Below are 27,757 nucleotides of genomic sequence, written 5' to 3'. Positions count from 1 at the left end.
TCCAGGCAAGATTACTGGTGTGGGTTGCCGTTTACTTCTCCAGGGGATCTTCCCGACCCAGGGATCGAACCCGAGTCTCCAGTAATTTAACACACACCTAATTTAAATTTAGGTACGTACTGAGATGGATGCTGTTATTAGCTACACACACACACACACACACACACATACACATGACATGAGATGGATGCTGTTATTAGCTACACACACACACACACACACACACACACACACACACCCCAAGAAAACAAAAAAGTCTTGTACAAACTGCCCACGAAGGCCTAATACAAATTTATCTATTCACCGAATGACCCTGTATGCTCTCCAGGGTTCCACACACACACACCCCCAAGAATACAAATCAGTCTTGTACAAACTGCCCACGAAGGCCTAATACAAATTTATCTATTCACCGAATGACCCTGTATGCTCTCCAGGGTTCCTGTGGACTCTTAAATGCATAGAAATCTATTCTGAAAGCATTCAATAAAATAATCTGTAAGGAGTTAAAGGATTTCTGGCTTAGAGTCAAGACGATAAAGTCCTGCAGAATTCCATTACAACAGTCAATTCTCCAAAGCCTGTCCGACTTCATTTCGAGTAAAAGAGAATAATGAACTCCTACTTGAGAGTTAAGCATCGCTGACTGGAAGTGAGCAAATCCAGGTGTGGCTCTGGAAAGAAGCCACGTTGCTATGGCAACTTGAATCGCCATTTTAGGTCTTCTCGCGGCCTCCCGCCCTCGCGTCACTTCCGGTGTTACCTGTGTGGTTATCGGGAGCCGTAAACAAGGTGTGCAAACTTCTGGAGACCTGTCGGGATGCAGCAGAGCGGGGTTCCTGGAAGCCGTGGCTGCGCTCTGTGCCCACTGCTGGGTGTCCTGTTCTTCCAGGGTAAGAGAGCCGGCGGCGGGCTCAACTTACACTTCCGGCCGGGGGCTCAGGGAAGATGGTCGCTTTTCCGGTTCCGGTGGGGGTCTCAGGAAAGCCCCCACTGAGCTTCTGGGAAGGAAGGAAGGAAGCGGGAGGCAGTGCGAAGGATGTTCTCGTAATTACCACCCACTGAGCGGAGTCGGTGGCTTCTCAGTGTTTTCTCGAGCCCCTGAGAGCTCGACCACCTTGCGTGACTCTTGTATATTGGGGCGATGGCGCGACTTGGTGAAAACACGGAGGGCCCTGACTTTGGGGGCACCTGGCATTATCTCGTGATGAGTTATCAACGATTGACTCGGCTGTGGTTTTGTGGGCCTTATCTCCTGCTTAGGAGAGAACAGTTCTAGTCTTCAGTAGTTTGTCCCAGTAATTTTGGGAAAGTAGATTCATGATTGTTGGCAGTTTTATTTTTTCTAAGAGATTGTCAGGGCTTAGGAAGTAAAACATTTGTTAGCCGCAGAAAGAATGTTCTTTGATCGCGTGATAGTGATGCATTTGTTGAGGAAAAGCAACTGCTTTATTATTTTGATAAGTTTCTTCTTTTTTTTTTTTAATAGAAGGCAGGGAATGTCAATTCTGTTAAAATTTTAATCAATTAAATAGTATCAGTTAATATTCACTCTATGACATAATCTTAAAATTTGGATAAGTGTTGCTTTCATGCAGTTTTCAAGTTTCATAAATTTCAGTCAACCTAATTACCTTCATCTAGGGTGTAATTATTTCCTGGATTTTTGTGTATGTATGTGTTTGTCTTCCCCAGGAAATCATATGTTAGTAGAGCTAGCATTAGAGTGAATTGTTAACTTTGTAAAAAATTTCCCTGTGGGAATTTCTGAAGAGGACCTTTGACATAAAGGCTTCAAGTGTTGTAAGTCTCAGCAGGTAGGGCTAGGGAGTTCTTATTTATTTGATGATGACTAGTATTTATGCTGCCAGGACACTCCCTGATCCCTCCCAGCTTTTCAGCTAAATTATTTTGCAATATACTATTTAGTCTGAACTGCTGTCACTCTAAATAATCCTGGTTTCCTGTCTCCCTCTTTTTCTCTCTCACTCTCACACGAATGTTCAAATATTACCCTATTGAAAAAAAAATTCTAGAAATAGTGGGTGATTTCACAAACTTGAAGTCATTTCACATTAAAAAACATCCATCAATTCAGCAGGCCAAAAAATCCAAGTGTTGAAAGTTGAGTTTATGATCTATATATACTTCTTGATTCATCTTTTGCCTTAAGAAAAAAGAAAAACCAAAACAGATTTATTGAGATATAGTTCATATGCCAAATGATTTACCTATTTAAAGCATACCATTCAGGGAATTTGGGGATGGTCCAGTGGTTAGGATTCCTTGCTTCCACTGCAGGTGGCAGGGGTTTGGTCCCTGGTGGTGGTTCAGTGCTAAAGAATCTACCTCCAGTGCAGGAGGCGCAAGGCTCAAGTTCTATCCCTTGGTTGGGAAGATCCCTTGGGGGGGAAATGGCACTCCACTCCAGTATTCTTGTCTGGAAAATCCCATGGACAGAGGAGCCTGGTGGGCTAAAAGTCGATAGGATCACAAAGAGTCAGACATGACTGAGCATGAGCACAATAGGGAACTAAGATTCTGCATGCTATGCAGTGCAGCCAAAAAAGAAAAATAAAGTGTACCATTTACAGTTGTGCAATTATTACAACAATTTTAGAACATTTTCATCATCTCAAAGAGAAACTCCATAGTCATTAATAGTCATGTCTTATTCTTTGCACTCCTCTGGTCCTGGCAAACACCAGTTTACTTTCTACTGCTGTGGTTGCCTGTTCTGGATATTTCATAGAATTGGACTTGTACAGTATGTGTTCCTTTGTGCCTAGTTTTCTTTTTTCACTTAGTGTTTTCAAGGTTCATCCATTTTTGGGAGGTCTTACTTTTGTTTTGAGTCTATTAGGTAATAGACTTTGGTTTCATTCCAATTTATTTGCCTTGCCTTTTCATATTTTTGTTGCTGTTGATGTTTAGTTGCTCAGTTGTATTCGACTGTTCATGGCCCCATGGACTGTAATGGCTCCTCTGTCTATGGGATTCTCCAGGCAAGAGTACTGAAGTGGGTTGCCATTTCCTTCTCCAGGGGATCTTCCGGACCCAGAGACTGAACCGAAGTCTCCTACTTGGCAGGTGGGTTCTTTACTGTCTGAGCCACCAGGGAAGCCCAAATATGTAGAGCCAGTAGATTAAGACTCCTAGCGCTTACACTTTTCTGTTTTCCATCTAAGTGTACAATTTATGAATCAAAGTTTGAGAGATTTGTGTTTTGGAAAATTGGGTGTATAAAATTGGGAGTTTCATAATTTCCCCCCATTTCTTCCATGTATAAAATTCAGTTCAGTTCAGTCGCTCAGTCATGTCCTACTCTTTGCGACCCCTTGAACCGCAGCACGCCAGGCCTCCCTATCCATCACCAACTCCCCAAACCCATGTCCGTCAAGTGGGTGATGCCATCCAACCTTCTCATCCTCTGTCATCCCCTTCTCCTCCCGCCCCCAATCTTTCCCAGCATCAGGGTCTTTTCAAATGAGTCAGCTTTTCACATCAGGTGGCCAAAGTATTGGAGTTTCAGCTTCAACATCAGTCCTTCCAATGAACACCCAGGACTGATCTCCTTTAGGAAGGACTGGTTGGATCTCCTTGCAGTCCAAGGGACTCTCAAGAGTCTTCTCCAACACCACAGTTCAAAAGCATCAATTCTTTGGCGCTCAGCTTTCTTTATAGTCCAACTCTCACATCCATACATGACTACTGGAAGAACCATAGCCTTGACTAGTTGGACCTTTGTTGGCAAAGTTACGCCTCTGCTTTTTAATATGCTGTCTAGGTTGGTCATAACTTTTCTTCCAAGGAGTAAGCGTCTTTTAATTTCATAGCTGAAATCACCATCTGCAGTGATTTTAGAGCCCAGAAAAATAAAGTCAGCCATTGTTTCCACTGTTTCCCCATTTATTTGCCATGAAGTGATGGGACCAGATGTCATGATCTTAGTTTTCTGAATGTTGAGCTTTAAGCCAACTTTTTCACTCTCCTCTTCTGCTTTCATCAAGAGGCTCTTTGGTTCTTCACTTTCAGCCATAAGGGTGTCATCTGTATATCTGAAGTTATTGATAATTTCTCCCAGCAATCTTGATTCCAGCTTGTGCTTCCTCCAGCCCAGCGTTTCTCATGATGTACTCTGCATAGAATTTAAATAAGCAGGGTGACAATATACAGCCTTGATGTACTCCTTTTCCTATTTGGAACCATTCTGTTGTTCCATGTATGATTTTCTTGTTTTCCTTCCAGATTAAAAATTTTTTTAAATTTATATATCACTTCTATTGTTGGCTAGTTTTACCTGGCAAAATGCTTTTTCCCTCTACATGTGTGCTAAGTCACTTCAGTCGTGTCTGATTCTTTGGAATCCTATGGACTGTAGCATGCCAGGCTCCTCTCCATAGGATTCTCCAGGTAAAAATACTGGGGTTGATGGCTGTGCCTTCCTCCAGGAGATCTTCCCAACCTAGGGATTGAATCAGCATCTCATGTCTCCTGCACTGGCAGGCAATTTCTTTACCACTAGTACCACCTGGAAAATCCTTTTCTCTCTGGGGAAAAGATAAATATCCATTAATACATTAGGCCTAGGGTGAAAGTTTCTGAATGAATGTAACTTTGGATTGATGTTTTTCTCTCTCTCTCTCTTTTTTTTTTTGAGTGGAAGAGACAAATTATTTTCTATCCAGTGATTTTAGAATACTTTTAATTTCAGTAAAACATACAGAGGAAAGTGCCCATGTCATAAATGTATAGCTTAGTGAATTTTGAGAAACTGAGCACATCTGGGTGACTAACCAGAGCCAAAATCAGGATGTAGGTTGTTACTGACTTTCCAGAAACTTTCCTCATGCCTTCTTTCAGGCCTTCTCCCTTCTCCTCCAGGGGAACGAATGTTAGTGTAGATTTGTTTAGTTCACCATGGATATTATGGTTACTTTTCTGTAACTATACATTGAAGACCTGCTTATCTAGTGTTTAAAGTTCAGTAAGTGACTTTACATATTGATTGCTTTGTGGCAAAATTATGTTCATGAATATTGAGTTTATATAAAGAAGAAAGACATTTCTAGTAGGTAGTTTTATTGAAGGTGTGGTTACTATAATTTAGTAATCAAAATTTGCTCAGAACTTGTCATTTTTATGCTTACTTTATAGCAATTTTAATTTTGTAAAAGGAAACCCTTGGTTTTGTTCCATTGAATAAATATTACTGAGCATCCGTAATATGCTAAGTTCCATTTGGATGAGTTCAGGGTCTATTGAAGAAGACAGACAAGTCAACAGATTATTTTAGAATCTAGTACTAGGAGCAAAATGCACTAGAAACCATGACATCACAGAGGAGGTGCCCTTAATTTGCTAAGAGGCTATAAAGAGGACTTCCTGGAGGTGTCTCAAAAATTAAATCTTGAAAGACGAATAAGAGTTAGATCTTGGAGAATAGAAAATGGAGCTTCCCTGGTGGCTCAAATGATGAAGAATCTGCCTGCAATGCAGGAGACCCAGGTTCGCTCCCTGGGTTGGGAGATCCCCTGGAGAAGGGACTGGCTGCCCCATGGACACAGGAGCCTGGTGAGCTTCAGTCCATGGGATCACAAAGAGTCGGATAGGACTGAGCTACTAACACAACAACAGAGAAAGGGAGTAAGGAAAATTCCAGACATAGAAACACAAACAAGGGATGGTGGTATAAAGTAATTTTCAAAACAAATTTGATTAGATTAACCTAAGTCCCGTGTTAACCCCAGGTATATCTCTATGGTCAGGAGGATGGTGTGCTGGATCTAGTTCCTACTGGCTTTCAAGAGTTGATCATGCACGTGTCTTCCTAACTCAGCATTCAGAGACTTAGTATTTGTAGCTTGAAAATGGCCATGGTGGGAGTATCTGTACCACAGGAACTGTCAAACCCTACACACTTGGGTTTTCTATTTTTAGTTTTTCACCAGCATACCTCTGGATGTAATGATTGGTTTAGGCCAGTCTGAGGCACCATCCAGAGCTGGAAGTAGGGTCTATTTATTCTTAATTTGCTCCTCTCTCACCAAATCCATTCACTTTTCTTCTCTGTTTTTCCTACTCCCCGGAAAGCTAACCTATAAACTGCATCATCCAGGCTCCCGTCCTCTGGCTTCCAATTAGGTTTGGTCAATGGGAGGCATTGGCAGGAGATTGGAAGGCAGGAGGAGAAAGACATTTTTCTTCCCTGCTCCCTCCCTGTCATGGTGCCATGGTTGATAGTGGCTGTGTTCTACTGTGGCTACAGCTTCTGTCAAATGGCCCACACATCCACCTCTTACGAGGCTGCAGTAACACCATTTCCTCCCTTCACCCGTCAGGACTGGAGTGGTAAAGACTTTGTGCCTTTGTTGGCTTCCCTGACCCTGAGAAAAGTCCCTCTGAAAAGTGGCCCATACACTTTTCAAAGTCTTACCTGACTCTGCCTTCTGTTTCCTGCCTGGACCCTGACAGAAGTCTCCAGGCTCTTGGGCTATGTGGGAGAGGTGGATATCCCAAGAAAATCTGGGTATTGTGAGGAAAGGAGATGAGGGGAATGAGTATTGAGCTGGTAACTAACAAGAGTTCACTGCCTTCAGGTTAGAGTCCTGTGGTGGTGATAGTCAAGTGGGTATATCCTGTAATATTTGGACACTCAGAGGCAGGTCATGGCAAGCAACATACTTTGGGGAATCATTAGCCCATTGTTGGTTGTGAAATCTGTAAAAGTGGATAGGATTGTCTAAAGAGAACATGTTGAAAGAAGGACCATGGGCTCAGGGTGAACTCTGAGCAACACCAATGTTTAAGGGATGGGGTAGGAAAAAAGGAGCCTTAGAAAGAAATTTGATAGAAACTCTCAGAGAAGTGGAGTATGTACGTGTGTATGTATATGTAACACAGTCAGTGTGGAGAGTTGGTTGGAGGGAGACTAATGAGATTCTGATTTTATAGCTCTAATCCATATTTCTTCTTTGCTATAAACCAGGATTGGCAAACTTTTGTAAAGGGCCAGATAGTATTTTAGGCTTTGTAGACTACATAATCTCTGTTGCAACTGTTCAATTTTGTTGGAATAGCACAAAGGGATCCCTACACAATACATAAATAAATGGAGCTGGCTGTGTTTGAGTAAAACTTTCTCTATAAAAAGATGTTATGATACACACTACTATATATAAAATAGATAGCTAATAAGGACCTCCTGGGTAGCACAGGGAACTCTACTAAATACTCTGTAATGACCTATATGGGAAAAGAATCTAAAAAAGTAGATACCTGTATATGTATAACTGACTCACTTTACAGTACAGCAGAAACAAGCACAACATTGTAAACCAACAGTAAAAGTTTTTAAAAAAGAATGTAGAGAATAGTATAGAATATAACCATTTTGTAATCCTAATAAATAAAGCAAATTGATGATTAAAAAAAGGATGATGTGGGCTAGATTTGGCCCGTGGTCCATAGTTTGCTGACCCCTGCCGTGAATCAACTGCCTTCCCACCCCCCCCCCCCCTCCCAATATTGTCCCTTGGATATCTCAGAGTCACCTTAAACTTATCCAAAATCAAACTCATTTTCTTTCCTGGTACTTTTCTAGTCTTCCCTGTGTCAGTGAATGGTATCACCAAGATAGAAACTTGGGAGTTACCCTTGATATTCTCTTCCCCAAACATTCCACATATGACCTGTCACCAGCTCTTGCTGGTTTTACTTTGTAAGTACTGTTGTCTTCTGAGTTCTCTCCACCTCCACTGCCACCAAGTTAGTTCAAGCTTTCCTTATTTCCACCTTTGACTATTAAGTAGCTTCTTAGATTATTTCTTTATATATACTCTTGGTTCACTCTACATGTCTTCCCTAGAGTGATGTTTTAAAAATGCAAACTTCGTCATGCCCCTTCTCACTCCGTCCCATACTTAAGTATTTTCCACTTACTTTGAAAGTATGACTTCCCATTACTCTAAGAATAAGGATCCCAAGCTCTAAAGTCCTGCCTAATCTGATTTCTACTTACCTCCTAGTCACGTCTCATTCTTCTTTCTCGTGCTTTTGTGTTGCTGCCATTCTGCTTTTCTTTCTGTTCCCTTACTGACTGTCCTCTTTCTGGCACAGGACCTTTGCATATGCAGGATTCTCTGCCCGAAATGCTCCCGGTCTCCTCACCTTGTTACCCTTCCTTCAGAACTCAACTCAAAAGTAACCTTTTCAGGGGAACTTTCATTAACCACTCCCTGCTCCCCTATCATAACTGATATAGTTCTCATAGCATTCTCTTTGCCTTTTCCATGTAGTGCTTATCAGAGTTTATAATTATACATTTGTCTTTATGATTATTTGATTAGTATATTGAACTTCTGCTACATTAAAAAAAAATTTGTTTATTTGGCTATACTTGGTCTTAGTTGCGGCATGTGAGATCTTTAGTTGTAGCTCGTGGGATCTAGTTCCCTGATCAGGGATCAAACCCTGACCCTGAGAGTGTGGAGTTGTAGCCACTGGACCACCAGGGAAGTCCCCTTCTGCTGCATTTTAAGCTCCAAAACAGGGAGTATATGTATTTTGCTCACATTTAATCTCAAATTCAGAGGGTGGCACAAAACAGATGCTCAATAAATCTATGTTTGAAGAATGAGTGAATGAATGAGAGTATCACCCTGGAAACTTTGAGACAGAAGGTCATGGAGCAAATGGTCACTCTTGCAGAGGGAGCCAGTAAAGTCAGGAGAGAAAAGTCAGTTTTGATCCCTTGGATTTTTCAGGTTTAAGACAATACTACCTTTTATTAGAAGTGGTAGTGGAGTCCAGATTGTGCTGTAGGGTTCCAGGAGCGGATAGGCAAGAAAGAGGGAGATGTTAGATGTAGACAACTCTTGCACTAACTTGGCTTAGGAAAGAGAGGGCAGTGGTTGGTAATGAGTAGTATGACAGGGTTAAGGAAAATTTGTTATTGTTCAAATTTTCCTTAACCCTGTCATACTGTAACTGTAATACTGTAACAATAGTTATATATTTGTTTTTATAGATGGAAGAGACTCCTGTGTTTTTAGAGGCTGAGGGAAGAGACAGCCCCTCTTGAAAGGGGTAAACTGAAGATAATTGAGAGAGTTTTTGTTTTTGTTTTTTTTTCTGGAGCAGGGCTTGGAAGGGAGGGATCCAGGGAGAGAAGAAGGGCTTGACCTTGCATAGAAAAAGAGACACCACACCTTTTCAGATTGGAGGTAAGCATGGGTACAGACACAGGAAGTTGTGTGACTAAGCAGTTTGTATTGCTTCAAGTTTCTTGAAGAAGAGAAATGTTTTCTTTTGAGAATGAGGTGTTTATAGGTTGTACAGGGGGTAAAAGAGAATGACAAAGTTTGAGGAGTCAGAGGAGCTGACCAAGGCTGGTTAAAGAGTCGTCATAACTTGGAACTTCCCTGGTGGTCTAGTGGTTAAGACTCTGGGCAGGGACTGTGTGTTTGATCCTTAGTCAAGGAACTAAGATCCCACATGCTGTGCAATGTGGGAAAAAAAAAATCTAGATAATTAAAAAAAAAATGTCATCTTGCCTCGTTAAAGGCTTAGCTGTGATGGAATTCACGAGTTTCTTATGGTAACTATTTGTGCAACGGTGTGATTTTTCTCCTTCAGTGGACACCAGCCATAGTCTAGCAGTGGTCATTTAGGCTGAGTTTTTCCTGAATCAGTGCAAAGGAAAGATAGATGTCTAGGAGGCTTAAAAATGTTGAAAATACTATAAAAATGGGGAAAGAGGAAAGTGAGGGACTAATAAGCACACTTTGTTCCTATATGAGAACTTTGGTGACCTGTCCACCTCTTTCTCTCAGTCTCTCTTTGCCTGCTTCTCTTCCTCTGAATTTTGCCCTTAAGTTATTTCTTTTTAATGGAGGAAATCATCTTTACAAATTGAGTACAAACAGTGGTATATGTGCTTGAGTAGCATTATATGCTAAATATTATGTGAAAATTGAAAAAAATAATAAACTGCGTCAGAGAATTTGGGAGGGCATTGTAAGGGAGCTGATATTTGAGCTGAGTTTTGAAGGGTGTGAGTACTGGGGATGTGGTGTTGTGGGAACAACCCAGGCAGATTTGGTAGGGATGGGGAGAGCATTCTAGACAAAGATATATTCAACGAAAGTCACAGTGGCATGAAGGATATAGTAAATTTGGGAAATGGTAGGACATTTTGGGAACAGTGAAGGGGATGGGATGGGTAGTGGGTAGAGTAGCAGAAGTTGGAGGCCAGATTGGCACTATTTAAAATTTATGTTATAGCCCAATAGAAAATTCCTGAAGGTTTTTGAATCTTTGTGGTGTTCATTTTAATGATAATAGCTAGCATTTATCAAAAGTTTCAGTTTCAGGTTCTATGCTAGACATTTTATGTGTTACCTTCTTTAATCTTATTAGATCCTCCCAGTAACTCAGTGAAGTAGGTCTTTTTTATTATTCCCACTTAAAGTGAGGAAGTTGAGTCTGGAACAGGTTAGGTAACTATTATCAAGATTTCATAGGCAGAAAGTAGCTGGGCTAGAACTCAAGTTCAAGTCTGTCTAATTCTAAATCCAAACTTTAAAATCTCTCTGGTATTCTTATGTTTTAAGATAAAGATAGTGGGCTGGTCGAAAAGTTGGTTTGGGTTTTTCCGTAAGTTCTTATGTAAAACCCGAGTGACCTTTTTGGCCAATCCTAATATATAAAGGATATGAGGAGAGTGTAGATTATCTGTTTATTATTTATTTCTGCTTTCCAGTTTTTAGAGCTGTATTTTTAGTACAGAGACCCTATATCTTGGGTCAGGAGTGAGGGCTTAGGAGCGACTAGATTTTGAAGGATGAAGTCTTTCCAGGCAGAGGAGCAGCATTTGCAAAGGCATGGGAGGAATGACAAGTTTAGCATGACAAAGTCAGGATGTTTTAGATGAACCAGAAATAGTCCTCATTTTGGGGATGGGCTTAGTCTTGGTCTTGTGAGCTTAGTCTTGGTCTCCTCCTTTTAAGAGGAATGTGAACAGACTGGATTATCCAGAGAGGAGTGAGAATCGTGATTAAAAGCAGCAGAGGTAAAGGCAGTGGAATGGATGACTCATAAGTATGTCTGTGATAAGAAAGGTTGAGAGCGTTCAGTTCAGTTCAGTTCAGTTGCTAAGTTGTGTCTGACTCTTTGCAACCCCATGGACTGCAGCATGCCAAACTTCCCTGTCCTTCATCGTCTCCTGGAGTTTGCTCAAACTCATGTCCATTGAGTTGATGGTGCCATCCAACCATCTCATTCTGTCACCCCCTTCTCCTCCTGCCCTCAGTCTTTCCCAGCACCAGGGTCTCATGCAATGAGTCAGCTCCTCACATCAGGTGGCCAAAGTATTGGAGCTTCAGCATCAGTCCATCCAATGAATATTCAGGGTTGATTTCCTTTAGGATTGACTGGTTTGATCTCCTTTACTGTCCAAGGGACTCTAAAGAGTCTTCTACAGAATCACAGTTCAAAAGCATCAACTCTTTGGTGCTCAGTCTTCTTTTTTTTTTTCTCTAGGCCTTCTTTTTGGTCCACCTCTCACATCCCTTCATGACTACTAGATAAACCATAGCGTTGACTCTATGGATTTTTGTTGCAAAGGGATGTCTCTGCTTTTTGGTACGCTGTCTAGGTTTGTCATAGCTTTTCTTCCAAGGAGCAGGTGTCTTTTAATTTCATGGCTGAAGTCACTGTCCTCAATGATTTTGGAACTCAAGAAAATAAAGTCTGTCACTGTTTCCATTTTCCCCCCATCTGTTTGCCATGAAGTGATGGGACCGAATGCCATGGTCTGAGTTTTTTGAATAGTTTTAAGTCATCCTTTTCACTCTTCTCTTTCAGCCTCATCAAGAGACTCTTTAGTTCCTCTTCACTTTTTTGGCATTAGGGTGGTATCCTCTCCATTTCTGAGGTGGTTAAGGACAGAACTAAAGAGGTGGCAGTAAGGATGATGAAGCTAGCTAATGCGCATTGATCACTTACTCTGGGTTAGGTAGGCTTCTTAGTGTGGCACCTGTTTTAATCCAATATTTCTCACAGTTACCTACTAAGGTAAGTGTTATTATTCTCATTCCTACCAGAATGAGAAGCTGAAGAGATCAAGTACGAAGACCACAGAGTCAGCAATTGATAGGGCTGGGATTTGCATACTGTCTCAACCAGAGGGACTTCTGGTTTTCAGGATGGTGTGTGAGTTTGCTCTCTTTTGAAACCTTGCTGCTCTGAATCATAGCTCATTGTGGTGGAGAAGGAGGCAGGAAAAACGAACTGCTAGTGGCTTACTTTCCAAAAAAAAAAAAAAAATGGCTCCCTAGTGGGGGAGAAATTTCTACTACTGTTCTCTGAAAATAGAGGGAATTGTCTAAAGAAAGTGCCAACACCTTTAGGGGAGACAGGGTTTCAGAGTTGGATCTATGGGGGTGGTTTTGGACAGAGGAAGTCTCTAGAGAATTTTAAAATCATATCTTATTTTTACATTTTAAAATGCATTGAATTGCCTAGAGGCTATCATGCAGAGTGAGGTAAGTCAGAAAGAGAAAAAAATATCATATATTAACATATATATATATATATATATATATATATATGGAATCTAGAAAAGTGGTATTGATGAACAGATTTGCAGGGCAGAAATAGGGACGCAGAGAATGGACTTGTGGACACAGCTGGGGAAGGAGAGGGTGGGACAAATTGACAAGAGTGACACTGACATGTATATGCTACTATGCGTAAAGTAGGGAGCTAGTGGGGAGCAGCTGTAAGCACAGAATACTAAGCTCTGTAGTGACCTAGAGAGAGGAGATGGGGGATGGGGGTGGGAAGAGGCACAAGAGGGAGGGGATACGTGTACACTTATAGCTGAATCACGTTGTTGTGCAGCAGAAATGAACACAACATTGTAAAGCAATTATCCTCCAATTAAAAAAAAATAAAAAGAACCTTACCAAGCCAAAAAAAAAAAATGCATTAAATTGCAAAGTTAATAAACTTTTTCCTGCCTCTGATTTACTTTTAATGGATATGTGATTCATTCACCGGCTTTAAGAAAGGGAAAAACAAAACAAAACCAGATAGCACCTTGAGGTAGATTTATAAAATTCTTTGAAAAAAATTCCAATTCTTATTTCTGCTGATGGTTGGGGCAGTGACAGCTTCAGGTTAACAGCCGAGCTGTATTTGGGGTAAATCCCTCAGACACAATAGTTGTCATCCTCCTGCAGTATAAGTGTGTCAAGGGAGTGGGTGGCATTGCCTTTTAGCCTTCCGTGGGCTGACATGCTTCATTATAGTTAACTTAACCACAAGTCTATTGGAAAAATGCTGTTATGACCAGGTTTAAAATTTTTACCCAGACTTTCATTCTATGACTTCATTTCGTAAAATGACGAACCACCACCCCACTGTTAATTAATGTAGGTATCCACTCCTTATCCTTTTGGGCCTGCCTGAGAAGATATTTATTCCCATGGCTTTTTGATGAGAGACCTAAAAATGATACCTAGTGCTTCTGTGTTGTTCACTCACATCTATGTATTCCATCCAATGCACACATTTTAAAAGTTTGGGCTTGCTTTGATTAGGTGTTTATGTCGTCTTTTCCCTGGAGATTAAAGCGGATGCCCATGTCCGGGGTTATGTTGGAGAAAATATCAAGTTGAGATGCACCTTCAAGTCATCCTCTTCTATCACAGACAAACTCACCATAGACTGGACATACCGGCCTCCGAGTAGCAGCCGCACAGAATCGGTAAGTGTGTACTTTAATTTCTACAACATTTATTTATCTGGCTGTGTTGACTCACATGGGCTCTTTAGTTCTGACACATGGTCTTAGTTGCCCCACAGCATGTGGGGTCTTAGTTTCCCAACCAGGGATAGAACCCACGTCTCCTGCATTGCAAGGTTGATTCTTAACCACTAGACCACCAGGGAAATCCCAGTAGTGTATACTTTTAAGGCTCTTTCCTTGAGCTTTCTGTGGTCAACAACTCTGGAACCCTTTTATTCTAAGTCACAGGCATACTTTAGGCCATCTCATCTTCAAATAGAAGATGAGCTTCTATTAAATAGAAGGAGATGAGCTTCTACTCTGTATGACAGCTATTTTTCATCATGGAAGGCTTTTTCTTCTATGTAAGAATCTTGCAAACATGCTATAGGAAAAAACCAGTCAGAAACTCAGAGGAAATGTGGTTTAATTTTGTTTCCCCTTTGTTGTTTCATTTTGCTTGGCTTCATAGCTTGGGTTTCAGATTTGTTGTACTAAAAAGGGTACCTCCAGGCTGTTGGATAGAAAAATTCTATAGGTCCCAGTCTTAGACATCCTTTCGCTGAATACTTCTCATTTCCTGTCATGTGAGGTCATCTCTGTGGGTGTATCTGTTTGCATATCAGTACTGTGTAGATTTATCTTGGCATCTTCTCCAGTGTATAAACATCTGCATTGATTTACACAGCTCTCTTTGAAGGAAGTGGTGGCACCTTATGTTGATGACAGATGCCGTTGGTGACAGATGGTCTTGAAATATTAGAAGCAATATATTTTAATCACACATATAAAGCACATTTATGGCTCAAATCCATTGTGGATGTCTAATTGAAGATTGCAGTGCTATTAAAAAAATACTTTCTCTGTATGCTTCCAGCAACATCCTAGGTCAGGATACATTTTATCAAGAATGTGAATGTCATAGCGGCATGTAAGATTGTGTCTTTGAAAGTATCCTTCATTTGTTATCCTGTTTTCTTCACTGGAAGTACTTTCTCTTTGATTTTAATGTGTAAGCTTTGGATTTTGTTTTAGGAGCCATTATTGAATGCCATGTAGCATCTCCCAGTAGCTACAGTAGGTGTCCCAGTAGGTTGTTCTAGTGGAGGTAGCTCCAGTGAGGGAAGCAAGGCTGTATTTGCAGTCCCTTTTTCTTTAGACTTAAAATAGGTCACTTTATTTTGAGTGGCCAGGAAACTATGGCTGGCTTTATATGACTCTTCTTCCTTGGCCAAAAGTAGGACAGAATAAACAATGGGGATTTTCTAGGGGTAGAAACCTGAAATGCAAACTGCAGTTCTCATATGGTGCTGCTTTTTGTGAGGCTAGTCAGGAAATCAGCAAACGCACCCAAGCTGGAATTATTGGATCCTTAAAGTTTGCATTATGCTATGTTGCAGTTATGTGGTCAGTCAGGATTCTATCAAACTAATCAGATAACAGGATTTGAGTATCACTAGTTTAACTTAGCAGCAGCAGCAGCAGTTTAACTTGAAATTTACAGGTTAGATTAATCCTGAAGATTCACAGCAGGCTTTGTTTTGTCAATCAGTTCAGTTCAGTTCAGTCACTCAGTCGTGTCCAATGCTTTGCGACCCCATGGACTGCAGCACGTCAGGCCTTCCTGTCCATCACCAACTCCCGGAGTTCACCCAAACTCATGTCCATTGAGTCGGTGATGCCATCCAACCATCTCATCCTCTGTCGTCCCCTTTTCTCACCTTCAATCTTTCCCAGCATCAGGGTCTTTTCAAATGAGTCAGCTCTTCACATGAGGTGGCCAAAGTATTGGAGTTTCAGCTTCAACATCAGTCCTTCTAATGAACACCCAGGACTGATTTCCTTTAGGATGGACTGGTTGGATCTCCTTGCAGTCCAAGGGACTCTCAAGAGTCTTCTCCAATACCACAGTTCAAAAGCATCAATTCTTCGGCACTAAGCTTTCTTTATAGTCCAACTTTCACATCCATACACGACTACTGGAAAAACCATAGCCTTGACTAGATGGACCTTGGTTGGCAAAGTAGTGTCTCTGCTTTTTAATACACTCTCTAGGTTGGTCATAACTTTTCTTCCAAGGATAAAGTGTCTGTTTATTTCATGGCTGCAGTCACCATCTGCAGTGATTTTGGAACCCCCCAAAATAATGTCTGCCACTGTTTCCACTGTTTCTCCATCTATTTGCCATGAAGTGATGGGACTGGATGCCATGATCTTTGTTTTCTGAACAAAAATTGTTTTGTCAATAAGGAATTTTAAACCCTTTTATGCTGATGCTGATAAACTGTGATAGGTATTTTTTACCTCCCTCTTTGGAACACTCAAAGAGTGTTCCAGCTGTGTAAATCAATTAGTAAACAGATATTGGTTACTAATATCTGTATTTCCCACTAGCTGGTAAATTCCTGCCTGAATCCCACTGTATCATTTTGCTAAACCCAGTGACTAAGGGCATGTAGTAGGTGTGCAACAAGTATTCATTGAATGAATGCCTGAACCAGGAAGTGATTTAGTGTCTTCTCTGGGAAACTGCTTTTCAAAATTGGGCAATGCAGTGTTTGTAAAAGCCTGGGTTCCTAAGTGGGGAGGATACCAAGTAAGAAAAGAACAAGGAAAGGCTTGAGTCTTGCATAAGAGAGAAAGATATTGTATTGTAGTGCCTGCCCAACCTACCACCAGGTGTAATGAAGTGTTTTTTGGTGATTAGGTATGTGATCACCAATCTGAAGCAGCATTGTTTTAATTCAATGTATATTCATTGAGTACCAATCACACATCTGACTTGGGGTTTTATTAATTTCCAAGATAGATGACTTGAGAGAGGCGTATGTTATAGCCTCTTGATGATTTTGAGGATAAATGAAAAATCTCCCCTTTCCCACTTATTCATTAGGTGCTTTTGAGTAACTCACTTAATTTTTTTGTTTTTGGCCTTGTTTCCCTGTCTGCCCCATGGATAGTTCAGTGTCGTTGTGATGGTCAGATAAGTGAATGTGTAGAGGTTGATTGCACCCTATAAAGTACCATGTGATAGTAGATGCTGCTTTAGAATAGGATTTATTGACTTTGGCACTATTGGCATTTTGATCCAGATAATTCTTTGTTGTGGGGGGCTAGTCTATGCACTGCAGGATTTTCAGCAATATCCCCTGGCCTTTACCCTCCAGATACTAGTAATACAACAAAAAACATCTCCAGATGGTCCCAAATGTCTTGAGGGCAAAATTGCCTCTAGTTGAGACCTGCCACTTTAGTACGTTGGGGAGAAGAGGTTCGAGAATCAGAATCCTTGGATTCTTTTGTTAGGACTGTTTTGGGGACAAGTTTCATAAACCTATCTTTTTAACCTATAGTACAGAAGTGAACAAAGTGTAAGAAAAAATTGTCCAACTGGGAAAACCCATTATACATTTGTATTTTATTTTGGACTTACTTAGCTTTACGTTGGAGAAGGAAATGGCAACCCACTCCAGTGTTCTTGCCTGGAGAATCTCAGGGACGGGGAGCCTGGTGGGCTGCCGTCTATGGGGTTGCACAGAGTCGGACACGACTGAAGTGACTTAGCAGCAGCAGCAGCAGCTTTACGTTTCATTGCATTTTCCATATTAACTCTTTTATTTTCTCATGGTGTTGCTTTCCTAGATTTTTCATTATCAGTCTTTCCAGTACCCAACCACAGCTGGCACTTTTCGGGATCGGATTTCCTGGGTTGGAGATGTATACAAAGGGGATGCATCCATAAGCATAAGCAATCCTACCATGAAGGACAATGGGACATTCAGCTGTGCTGTGAAAAACCCCCCAGATGTGCACCATAATATTCCGGCGACAGAGCTGACAGTCACAGAAAGGGGTAAGCTAACTGCCGCCAACCTGTGCTGCAGTGAGTGCTCTGGGACTTCTGTGGTGGTTTGTGGAGAGATCAGTGATAAGCAGAACTTAACTTATCTTTATCAGAACATTCTACCATCTTGAATTGTCTTTGAGGATGAGTTCTTTATTTTGCAAACTAAAGTTTTTTTTTTCCAAATATCGTCATAGTTTTGCCATGATTCTTCTTTAAATTTTCATTTCAGGTGATCAGAGTCTTGTGGAATGTAATGCAAACCCCTGAGTAAATAGAGGGTTGCTATCTTTGTGAAACAGATGTCATTCTGGTTTCCCTAATGTATACATACCTTCAGTTATGAGACTGTGTTTTTTCCTGAGTCTTGAAAGGGTACCTCCTTTAAATATGGAGGCTGCACATTTCTTTTCTGTTGCAAAGAGCAGCATTCGGTCTGAAACATGAGTGGGATAAGGACTGACCTTTTTTCTCCCACCCTTCCCTGGTGACTGTTGAGTGGTCATTCTAGTCCTTATTTGGATTTGAACCAAAGATTTAGATATAGAGACCTGCATTATGGTTCATTATAGCTACCTTGTCATTTCTCAAATCTTTCTGTATGTCTCTCTGTCTCTTTCTCCCTTGCCTTTCTCTTTCTTTATTTTTTTAGGACAACTTATAGATTTCAAAGACATGGGCACATTCATACTGCTGGTGGGAGTAGAAACTGGTATAGTTTTTCTGGCAGACTCTTTGATAGTATAAATCAGATACCTTAAAATTATATATCCTTTGATCCAGCAATTCCATTTTAAAATGTTTTAAAAAATAGAGCTAAGTATGAATGTTTATATACAAGGATGATCATCATTACATAAATCATAGATTCAAAGAATTGGAAACAACTTTAATATCCAGCATTAGCAGATTGATGCAATAAATTATTCAATATGCAGAATACTATGCAGCCCTTAAAAAAAGTCACACCTGGACTGATGAACCTATTTGCAGAGCAGGAAAAGAGACAGACTTATTATTATTATTTTTTTCATTTATTTTTATTAGTTGGAGGCTAACTACTTTACAATATTGTAGTGGTTTTTGCCATACATTGACATGAATCAGCCATGGATTTACATGTGTTCCCCATCCTGATCCCCCCTCCCCCCTCCCTCCCCGTCCCATCCCTCTGGGTCTTCCCAGTGCACCAGCCCTGAGCACTTGTCTCATGCATCCAACCTGGGCTGGCGATCTGTTTCACACTTGATAATATACATGTTTCAGTGCTATTCTCTCAGCTCATCCCACCCTCGCCTTCTCCCACAGAGTCCAAAAGTCTGTTCTGTACATCTGAGGAGACATAGACTTAGAGAACAGACTTGTGGACACAGTGGGAGAAGGAGAGGGTGGGATGAATTGGAAGAGTAGCATTGACATACATGCACACCACGGGTGAAATAGCTAGTGGGAAGCTGCTGTAGAGTCCAGGGAGCTCAGCTTGGTGCTGTGTGATGACTTAGCGGCATGGGAGGGAGGCTCAGGAGGGAAGGGATATATGAATACACATAGCTGATTCACACTGTTGTACAGCGGAGACTAACACAACACTGTAAGGCAATTGTGTGTGTGTGTGTGTGTGTGTTAGTCACTCTTTGTGACCCCGTGGACTGCAGCCCGCCAGGCTCCTCTGTCCATGGGATTCTCCAGGCAAGAATACTCGAGTAGGTTACCATTTCCTTCTCCAGGGGATCTTCCCAACCCAGGGATCGAACCCAAGTCTCCTGCATTGCAGGTGGACTCTTTACCACCTGAACCACCAAGGAAGCCACCAATTATACTCCAATTAAAAAAATAAATAAAATGGAAAAAAAAATCACACATGGATGGAATATTTATGGAAAATATTTATATAGTAAATAAAAAAGAGGTTAGAAAAAGTCTGTAAAGTATGGTGTGCACTTCTGAACATATAGTCTCCTCCCTATATTCCCACTCATGCCCTGGGGACTTCCCTTGTGGTCCGGTGGTTAAGACTTCATCTTCCAATGCTGGGGGTGTTGTTTTCCATCCCTGTCAGGGGAGCTAAGATCCCACCTGCCTCGTGGCCAAAACCCCAAAACATAAAACAGAGACACGGACTCCTAGAAAGAAGAGTGAACAGGTAGATACTGACATGTTGATCCTAGGTATCCAGATTATGGGTAAATTTTAATTCTTTGTGTTTTTGTGTGTTTTCTGGTGTTTCTACCATGAATTTATTCCTTTTGTAATGAGAAGAAAACTGGAGCAAAAGTAAGACTATCTCATGTCATAGGAAGCACTTTGCACATCCCTCTCTTTTACCTTCTCTTTTCCTCCTTCAGGTTTTGGCACGATGCTGTCCTCTGTGGCCCTTCTTTCCATTCTTGTCTTCATTCCCTCAACTGTAGTGGTTATTCTGCTACTGGTGAGAATGGGGAGGAAGTCTGCAGGGCTGAAGAAGAGGAGCAAGTCTGGCTATAAGAAGTCGTCTATTGAGGTTTCAGATGAGTAAGTCCAGCTGCAGTCCTGAGCCGTCCGCCCTCTTCCGAGCCATGCTTTGTGGACAGCACCAGACCTCGGCATCATCCATGCCTTCCTTTCTTCCAGGCTGACCTCAGTTCTGCTGAAAGGGAAACTTGTGGATATTAATTTGAAGAGAAAGAGACAGAGGAGTTAATAGCATGGTCCTAGTCTCTTTTTTTTGGAAATAAGATTGTACAGTGCGGTGGTTCAGAGTGTAAATTCTGAAATGAATCTCTCATTCCTTCCAAATGAACAGGAAATCCCCAAGTCAATTATATTTTCCTTTTCCTTATTTTGGCACCAAGCTGACAGAAATGCCTGAGCAGTGAGAGAGGCTTTAGAACAGCCATGGAGGGCAACATAATTTAAATAAGCAAGAACTATTCTTGGTCAGCAAATGCTCCAAAGGGGTTAACTGGATTCTGATTATCCAAAGCAGGTGAGCAGGTGTGATCCAGTATCTTGCCTAAGAACAAATCCACTAAAAAAAAAAAGGTAACAAAAGTCTACATAAAACTCTGTTGATTCTTCATTTTGTCTATTTCGGGGGCTTGGAACCTTGGAAGAGAAATCTTACTTTCAGAGAGTCTAAAATCTTTCTCTGTGTGTGTATGTGTGTGTATGCATGTACACATTTATATAATGGGGGTAAGAGTCTCCTTTAAAGGAATCTGTGGCCTCCCACAAGGCAAAGAACTCTTGGTAAAAAATACTAAAATGTCTATTTCTAAGCATGGTCTAGTAAGACCTCCTTATGGTCTAAGCCTGAATCACATTGTTTCTTGCTATTTCTTCTCATTGGTTCCAGTGAGCTGTTTCCTTCTCCAAACCGACTATACTCATTTAGATCTTAAAAAAAAAAATTATTTATTTGGTTGCTCTGGGTCTTTGTTGCTGTGTACAGGCTTTCTCTAGTTGCAGCCAGTGGGGGCTCCTCTCTAGTTGTGGTGCATGGGCTTCTCACTGTGGTGGATTCTGTTGTTGCAGAGCATAGGCTTTAGAGCGTAGGCTCAGTAGTTGTAGCACATGGGCCTGGTTGCCTCACAGCATGTGGGATCTTCCCAGACCAGGGACTGAACTGGTGTCCCTTGCATTTCAAGGCAGATTCTTAACCACTAGATCACTATTTAGATATTAAAAAAATTTTTTTCAATGTGCTTCCCTCTCACCTGGATTCCCCTCCCTCCTTCCCTTGTTTGCCTGGAAAACTCTTTTATCTTCCAAGACCCTGCTGCAGCTTCTCCTTCTCTTGAATTTCCCTGGCTCTTTCAGGGTAAACTAATCTCTCTCTCCCCTTTGCTGCCGCAGCAGTTTGACTTTAACTCTGAAAACATTTATCACATTGTATTGTGACATACTTGTTACGTTCTAATGGGTCTCTCACCCTCAGGAAATCATGAGCTCAAGGGACGGTGCCCAGACATGGTTGATGCCGAGTATATTTCTAAATGAGCAGTTGCCATTAGCTCTTATTTATTGAGCACTTACTATGTGCCAAGCACTGTGGTTCATGATTTTACATGTGCTTATTTTGCACATATGCCTCACCACTATTCTTTCAGTGTAGATGGTAATACCTGCATTTTGTAGATGAGGAAACAGGCTCCTGGAGCTCAAATAATTTGCCCAGTCACCCTGTTAGTAAGTGGCAGAACTGGAATTTAAAGCCACACCCGTCTGACCTCAGCACTTGTCCTCTTAAGGATCACTACCGAGGATGGTGACTGCCCGTGTTTGGTTTGTCCTCTTTCTACAGCACTGACCAGGAAGGGGGTGACTGCATGGCGAAGTTTTGTGTTCGTTGTGCTGAGTGTGTGGTAAGCCCGTGCTGCTTCACTGTTCACTCTTCATGCTTTATTTTCCTGCTTAATTAAGGTAAGCCCTTGTCCTCAGAGAAGCAAGGGGCATGCAGGTAGGTCTACAGCAAAGTATGAACCAAGATCTTTGCCCAAAGCATTTTAGTCTCAGGGGACCCTTCCCAGTTCTAACCATCATTTTATTTTCTGTCTTGTGGGCACTGAGTGGTGTCCTTAGGTTAGGGAAGGGGACTGTGTAGGCAGCCTCTGCTGGCTGATGGGGAGCATCCTGAAAGAGGAGCGTCCCGTGTTGCTAAGGTCATACTGGGAGAGCTGGCTGAACTGGCTGAACCCAAAGCCGGTAGAACTGAGCTTTTCTGCTGAGCCTCAGGTTTTCCCAGGAAATTAGAGTGATATCACCGTTTAGGTGACTCGATTGTTTTGTGCATAAGAAATACCCATGTTGGAAGGCTTGAGTTTTGATTGAAATTGCGGAAAGCACTTGCTGTGACTGGTAGGCTTGCGTGGCTGCCTCAGGATCCTAGGAGGACAGGCTTTCTGATGTGGTACTGTTGAAAACAGGTCAAAAGCAACTCATGATCTAATATGAAGCATACCTGTCATTTCGGGGTTTAAGCTTGAGCCTTCTTTGTACTTATTGCTGAGCTCAGCACTTGGCCAGATGACGGCAGCCCAGTTACTCATCACAGTGTTCTTTGTCTCTCTTTCTTTCTCTCATGTACTTGAGTATTATAAGTGGCTTCTCTGATGAGAGAAAGGTGGATAGTGCCAGTGGATAGAATCTAATTAAAACCCTTTGGGATTTGAATATTTTGATAACACAAAATAAGCTAATGTAAAAAAAAAAATAAGCTAATGTCCTGAAACTAACATAACATTATTAATTAACTATACTCCAAGATAAAATAAAAACTAAAAAAAAAGAGGAAAAAGAATAATTTTTCTGAAACTAATACAGCATTGTTAGTCAACTATATTCCAATATAAGATAAAAATTAAAAAGAAAAAGAATCACTTTGCCATATACGTGAAACTACACAACATCGTTAGTTATGTCTCATCCTTTAGGACACAGTTGAAATATTACCTTCTCTTAAGTTGGGGTACAAATAATAGCTAACTATATCTTTTTAAAATTAGTAAGATATAGTGTTTCAGATAGTGCTTCATGCTATAGAGAAAAAATAAAATAGAAAAGGAGATGGAATAGCTAGATAAGGGGGTGTAATACTAAATAGAATGGTTGGGGGAATTCCCTAGTGGTCCAGTGGTTAGCACTAGATGCTTTAACTGTCGTGGACCAGGTTCAATCCCTGGTTGGAGAACTAAGATCCTATAAGCCACAAGGTGTGGCCATTAAAAAAAAAAAAATAGGATGGTTGGGGGCACCCTCATTGAGATGATATTTAAATAGACACCTAAAACAAGAAGCAAGAGGCATGGCTACCATGGAGGAGCATTATTCTAGGCAGAGGAAATGGTCAGTGCAAAGACCCTGGGGAGGGGCCATGATTGGCATGTTCTAGGAACAGTGTGGAGGCCAATGTGGCAGGAATGAAGAGAGCAAGGCAAAGAATAACATTTCTTCAGAGAGTTAATGTCATATCTTATAGAACATTGCATGACTGTAATGACCTAGACTTTCAATCCTACTGAAACAGAATCTGCTGGAGGTTTTTGCAAAGAGAACACTGAGCTGATTTAAGTGGTAAAAATGTTATTCTGGCTTCTGTATTGAAAACAGGTGGTGAGGGACGATGACAGAAACACAGTCCATTTAGGAGACTTTAGCAATAATGGAGGTGAGGGAAAGGGTGTTGATCTGGACCAAGATGGTGATAGTGGGGATGGTGAGAAGTGGTTGTTCTCTGGTTATAGTTTGTAGGTAAAGCCAGAAGGACTTCTTGACGAGTTGCATGTGTCTGTGAACAAATGAGAGGAGTTAAGGATAAATTCAAAGTTCTTGACCTGAGCAAATGGTAGAATAGAGTTGCCATTTTCTAATATGTACAAGCCTGTGGGTGGAACAAATTTTAGGCAGAAGATCAGGAGCTGAGTCTGGATATATTAAATTTGAGATACTTAGTAAACTTAGGTGGATTGAGTCAGTGCCATTTTACTGTTAATGAAGCCCCTAGCTGAGTTCCATCTGGGGGACCCTACTGTGTGGTCTTTACCTGAATTCTGACTGTGGTGTGTACTTCATATACACACTGCAACTACTATTCTTTCCTTTCCAGGATTCAGACTATGAAGAGACATATTGATGAAAGTTTGCATGATAGAAGAAGAGTCACCTAATAACAGAAGATGTTCCGTTCCACTGGCAGCTAAAGCCTCCCAGAGAAGTGGAGCTGGCTTGGACAATAATGGTGGAGAATCCTGGAAGTCATCAGTAAAGACTTTAGGAGTGACTTATTTATTGAAGAAATATTCTTTTTGTATTTATAAACTGTTCAAAAACTCTAAGAAGAGACTCATAACTACCCCTGTTAATAACTTATACTCTAATTGAATGAAGGAATTCTTTTCCTAAATAGAAAGATAACTTTTTGTTTAGTCTTTGCTCTTGAATGTATTACATGTTTTCTTCCAGTTTTTATGAGGGAGAATCCTAGATTTTGGCCACACTGCTGATGCCAATATACATATATATGTATTTATTGAAATGGATCTTAGAGCTTCCTGATGTGCTCCTGGACAAAATGTTTTTTGGGGATAGTTATTCTTTGTTTTTTGCTCCATGAATATTTTCAGCTGTGAGTTAGCATACAGCATATACTCATTGGTTTAATTATCTCATCATCAGTTGTGTTTGGGAGGCTTGGAGTGCATAACCCCAGTTTTTTAGAGTTGGTAGGATCAGGAGTCAGTGGTTTATTTGACTGCACTTTTAAAGTATTAAACTGTCAACAATTTACAATTAAGAAATGCTGAGATAGAGGGGTTCCCTTCTTTTTCTCACTAGGTGCAATTTTTTATTTTACTTTCTTATAGCTGAGTGGTTTATGGTTTCCTTCTTGACTTTTCAGATCAGAGGCAAGAAAAACTCTTCATAGGGTTTTTAGTGGGGATAAATAGAATAACTTTACGAGTTATTTGCAATGAAATCATCTTTTTTTTCCATTTATTTTTATTAGTTGGAGGCTAATTACTTTACAATATTGTAGTGGTTTTTGCCATACATTGACATGAATCAGGCATGGATTTACATGTGTTCCCCATCCCGATCCACCCCCCCCCCATGAAATTATCTTTTAACCTATGCTGTTCTTCAAGATTTTCTTCTAAAATGCAGAAAATATGAGTGAAAGAAGGTGTTTACAATCCCTTTTTTGCATAATATTTGAGATAAGGAAGTGAGGGTGTACACAACTTTTACTTCCTTCTTCTGTCTCTTGATACTTTCTATCAACTTCCTTCATTCTACTGCACCAAATTATTTCAAATATTAATTTACATGGGATTTTTCTATAAGCCATTAAGAAATATGTATGACATATCAGGAAGGGTTGACTGTCTAGTCCTCTGTAATAGAGGGATAGAGTTCACTTCTTAATTATGAGAGACAAAAAATGTCTCTCATAATTTGATTTTTTTAACAGGGTAGCCCCTTTCCATGATTCTTTGCTAGGTGACTCAGGAGGTTTCCATATTGTAGCACAATACATTGTATGCTGTACAAAAATCACTTTTATATTTTTTTGCCAAGATCTATTTTTAAAAATTTAGGTTATTCCGTCTCATAGATTTGGCCTGGCCTCTTATGTTAATCTAGTCTGTTAATGAGAGAGTCTGATTAGTTAATAGATGTTATAATTTACCTCTGATCATATAAGAAAGAAGAGGCAGAAGCAAGATTGTCAGTCTGCATCTACAGTGGTTAAGTTTCACAGTCTTGAGCTACTTGTTAAGTATGTGGTTGTCTGGGGCCAATCTAGTGAGACAGTCTAGTCTGACACCTCAATGCAGAAAGGAAAACAGTTTGAGCAACAAGAGTAGATAATTTGGGCTCTAGGGCATTTGAAGATAGAGATCTAGTTGTGAGATAGACTTCTTGTGGGTCCTCATTCTTTGAGAAAGAGATGATGTTACAGAAACCCAGGTAAAGTTATATCCCATTCAATGAAGGACCAGTTTTGACTGAGTTTTCTGGCAATTTCCCTTCAGGCATGTTATAAGGATTCATCCAGTGGGATATGTTTATCACTTTAGGTAAATAGTACTGTGTGAATGCCTGGTCATGTTATTTTGTAGCCTTGATCAGGGTTTGAACCAGTCCCTTCCTTTTTAAGTGACTGAATGATGGAATCCTTCAGGGTAGGAGAGTAAGTTGACCACCTAGTCTGCTCCATGGGTTTGTGGTCACATCACAGTCTTAAGGTCGCTCTGTCTCCTTCTTCAGCCCTTTTATTGGGGTCTGAGTTACAGCTCTTTTTCCTTCAAAGAAGCACAAAGTAGTGTTTGGATATACCTGCCTTTTAAGGCTTTCAAGGATGAAAGGAAGAAAAAGTTTTGTTTTTTTTTTTAACTTACTGTTTTAATATTTTCTAAGGTGCTATTCTTTTTATTTTTTTCATTTTGCTTCTCTGTGAGTTCTTATCACACTTTATGGAGACCAGCCTTGTCTAGAAAGGGAATTGAATTCTGAACCTTCAGAGGGGGTTAAAAGCCTTTCAGAATTTTTCTTTGGCTGCTGAAGTCTTTACTTGTGGCTACATTGCCTTATGAGTTTCATGCCTTGAGTTTTTAATTCTGTTACCAAATGTGAACTTATAAAATGTTTTGTGTTTCCTATGTGACCTGGTACCTCAAGCTTCTTGGGGGGCACATTCTCTGCAGTCCTTAAACTGGGCTCTGTGCTCCACAAGGGAATGTTTCATGTCTTTGTTTAGAAAAAATTCTGGGGGCCAAATCCTGAGTCTGCATGTTCTTATATGTCACTCAGTTATGATTCCAAAGGGGAGTTGTAAGAAGACTAATAGCGTGTGGCACAAGACTCTCATTTAATTGCACAATTTAAAACTTTGCTCCTAGAAGAGGCAACTCCATCCTTTTGACTCTAGTGTTGGACTGTTAACTGCTGCATTTCACTTTGTTTCTTGTTTGTCAATTTTTGTAGGAGGATATGCACTATTGGGTCATATGCACAGACGTTGTAACTCTTGAGATCTTTACCACATCATAGTTAATAAACTTCTTTGCACTTTCTGGCTACTTTTTGGTGTGTGTGTACATACAAGACTAGAGCTGTCATGTGAAAGAGAAGGGAGGTGGTTTCTGATTTTCAGCACCCAGTAACGATTCATCTCTGAGCCGTACCCCAGCAAAAATCTGCATAGGTGTGCTGCAGAGATGTGCTGGAGCCAGCTCACACCTTAAGAGTTGATTGTTAAATTTTTAGGAATTTTTAACAACTGTTAAAATGTTGATAGTCTAAAATAGACCACATTGCGGGTATTTGCTCAATTGCTGGCTCACCAGCATAACCATTCTCAAGAACCATGCGACATAGTCCTGGAGAAGAGCAAGCATTCAACAACTTGTCAAATGATACAGAACAAGTTTCAAAAAACAAGTATGCCCATGTGTAAGTCAAACCAGTGCAGGCAAGACTGAAGGTGGTGAAAACACTAAAAACACTTATTTTGAAGTGGTGACTTGAAAGCAAAAGATACCTTAATTCAAAGAAGCTTTGAGTTTTTAATCTAGGATGTCCAAGTCACCTGAGGGATTCTCTGAGGAATAAAATGCTTCTTGTATGCTAGAAATGCTGAT

The 27,757-nt window shown here is 40.7% G+C and overlaps 1 protein-coding gene across 3 annotated transcripts; it reads left to right on the top strand.

Moving 5' to 3' along the window:
• Positions 1–375: 375 nt before the first annotated feature.
• MPZL3 (myelin protein zero like 3) lies at positions 376–27,196 on the top strand. Of its 3 annotated transcripts, none has more exons than XM_061145193.1 (6): positions 376–893; positions 13,716–13,771; positions 17,435–17,645; positions 19,982–20,147; positions 21,919–21,979; positions 24,220–27,196. In XM_061145193.1, the coding sequence occupies exons 1-6, from the start codon at positions 821–823 to the stop codon at positions 24,244–24,246; spliced, it is 594 nt and encodes a 197-aa protein (XP_061001176.1). In that variant the 5' UTR covers positions 376–820; the 3' UTR covers positions 24,247–27,196. The 3 variants fall into 3 exon arrangements, with proteins under 3 accessions (XP_061001176.1, XP_061001173.1, XP_061001168.1); XM_061145185.1 differs by having other exon boundaries at positions 420–893; positions 13,605–13,771; XM_061145190.1 differs by lacking the exon at positions 21,919–21,979 and having other exon boundaries at positions 416–893; positions 13,605–13,771.
• Positions 27,197–27,757: the final 561 nt, after the last annotated feature.

The sequence above is a fragment of the Dama dama genome, chromosome 1 (assembly GCF_033118175.1).
Source record: "Dama dama isolate Ldn47 chromosome 1, ASM3311817v1, whole genome shotgun sequence".
Lineage (NCBI taxonomy): Eukaryota > Metazoa > Chordata > Mammalia > Artiodactyla > Cervidae > Dama > Dama dama.
Note: the sequence above shows the minus strand (reverse complement) of the source record. Positions and strands in the feature narration are given on the sequence as shown.

Excerpts from the sequence above, each read along its gene's own strand:
- MPZL3 (XM_061145185.1), top strand. The coding sequence starts at position 821 with ATGCAGCAGAGCGGGGTTCCTGGAAGCCGTGGCTGCGCTCTGTGCCCA. Across the intron at positions 894-13,604 it reads GGGTGTCCTGTTCTTCCAGG|GTGTTTATGTCGTCTTTTCC; the intron begins GTAAGAGAGCCG and ends TGCTTTGATTAG. Across the intron at positions 17,646-19,981 it reads GCTGACAGTCACAGAAAGGG|GTTTTGGCACGATGCTGTCC; the intron begins GTAAGCTAACTG and ends TTCCTCCTTCAG.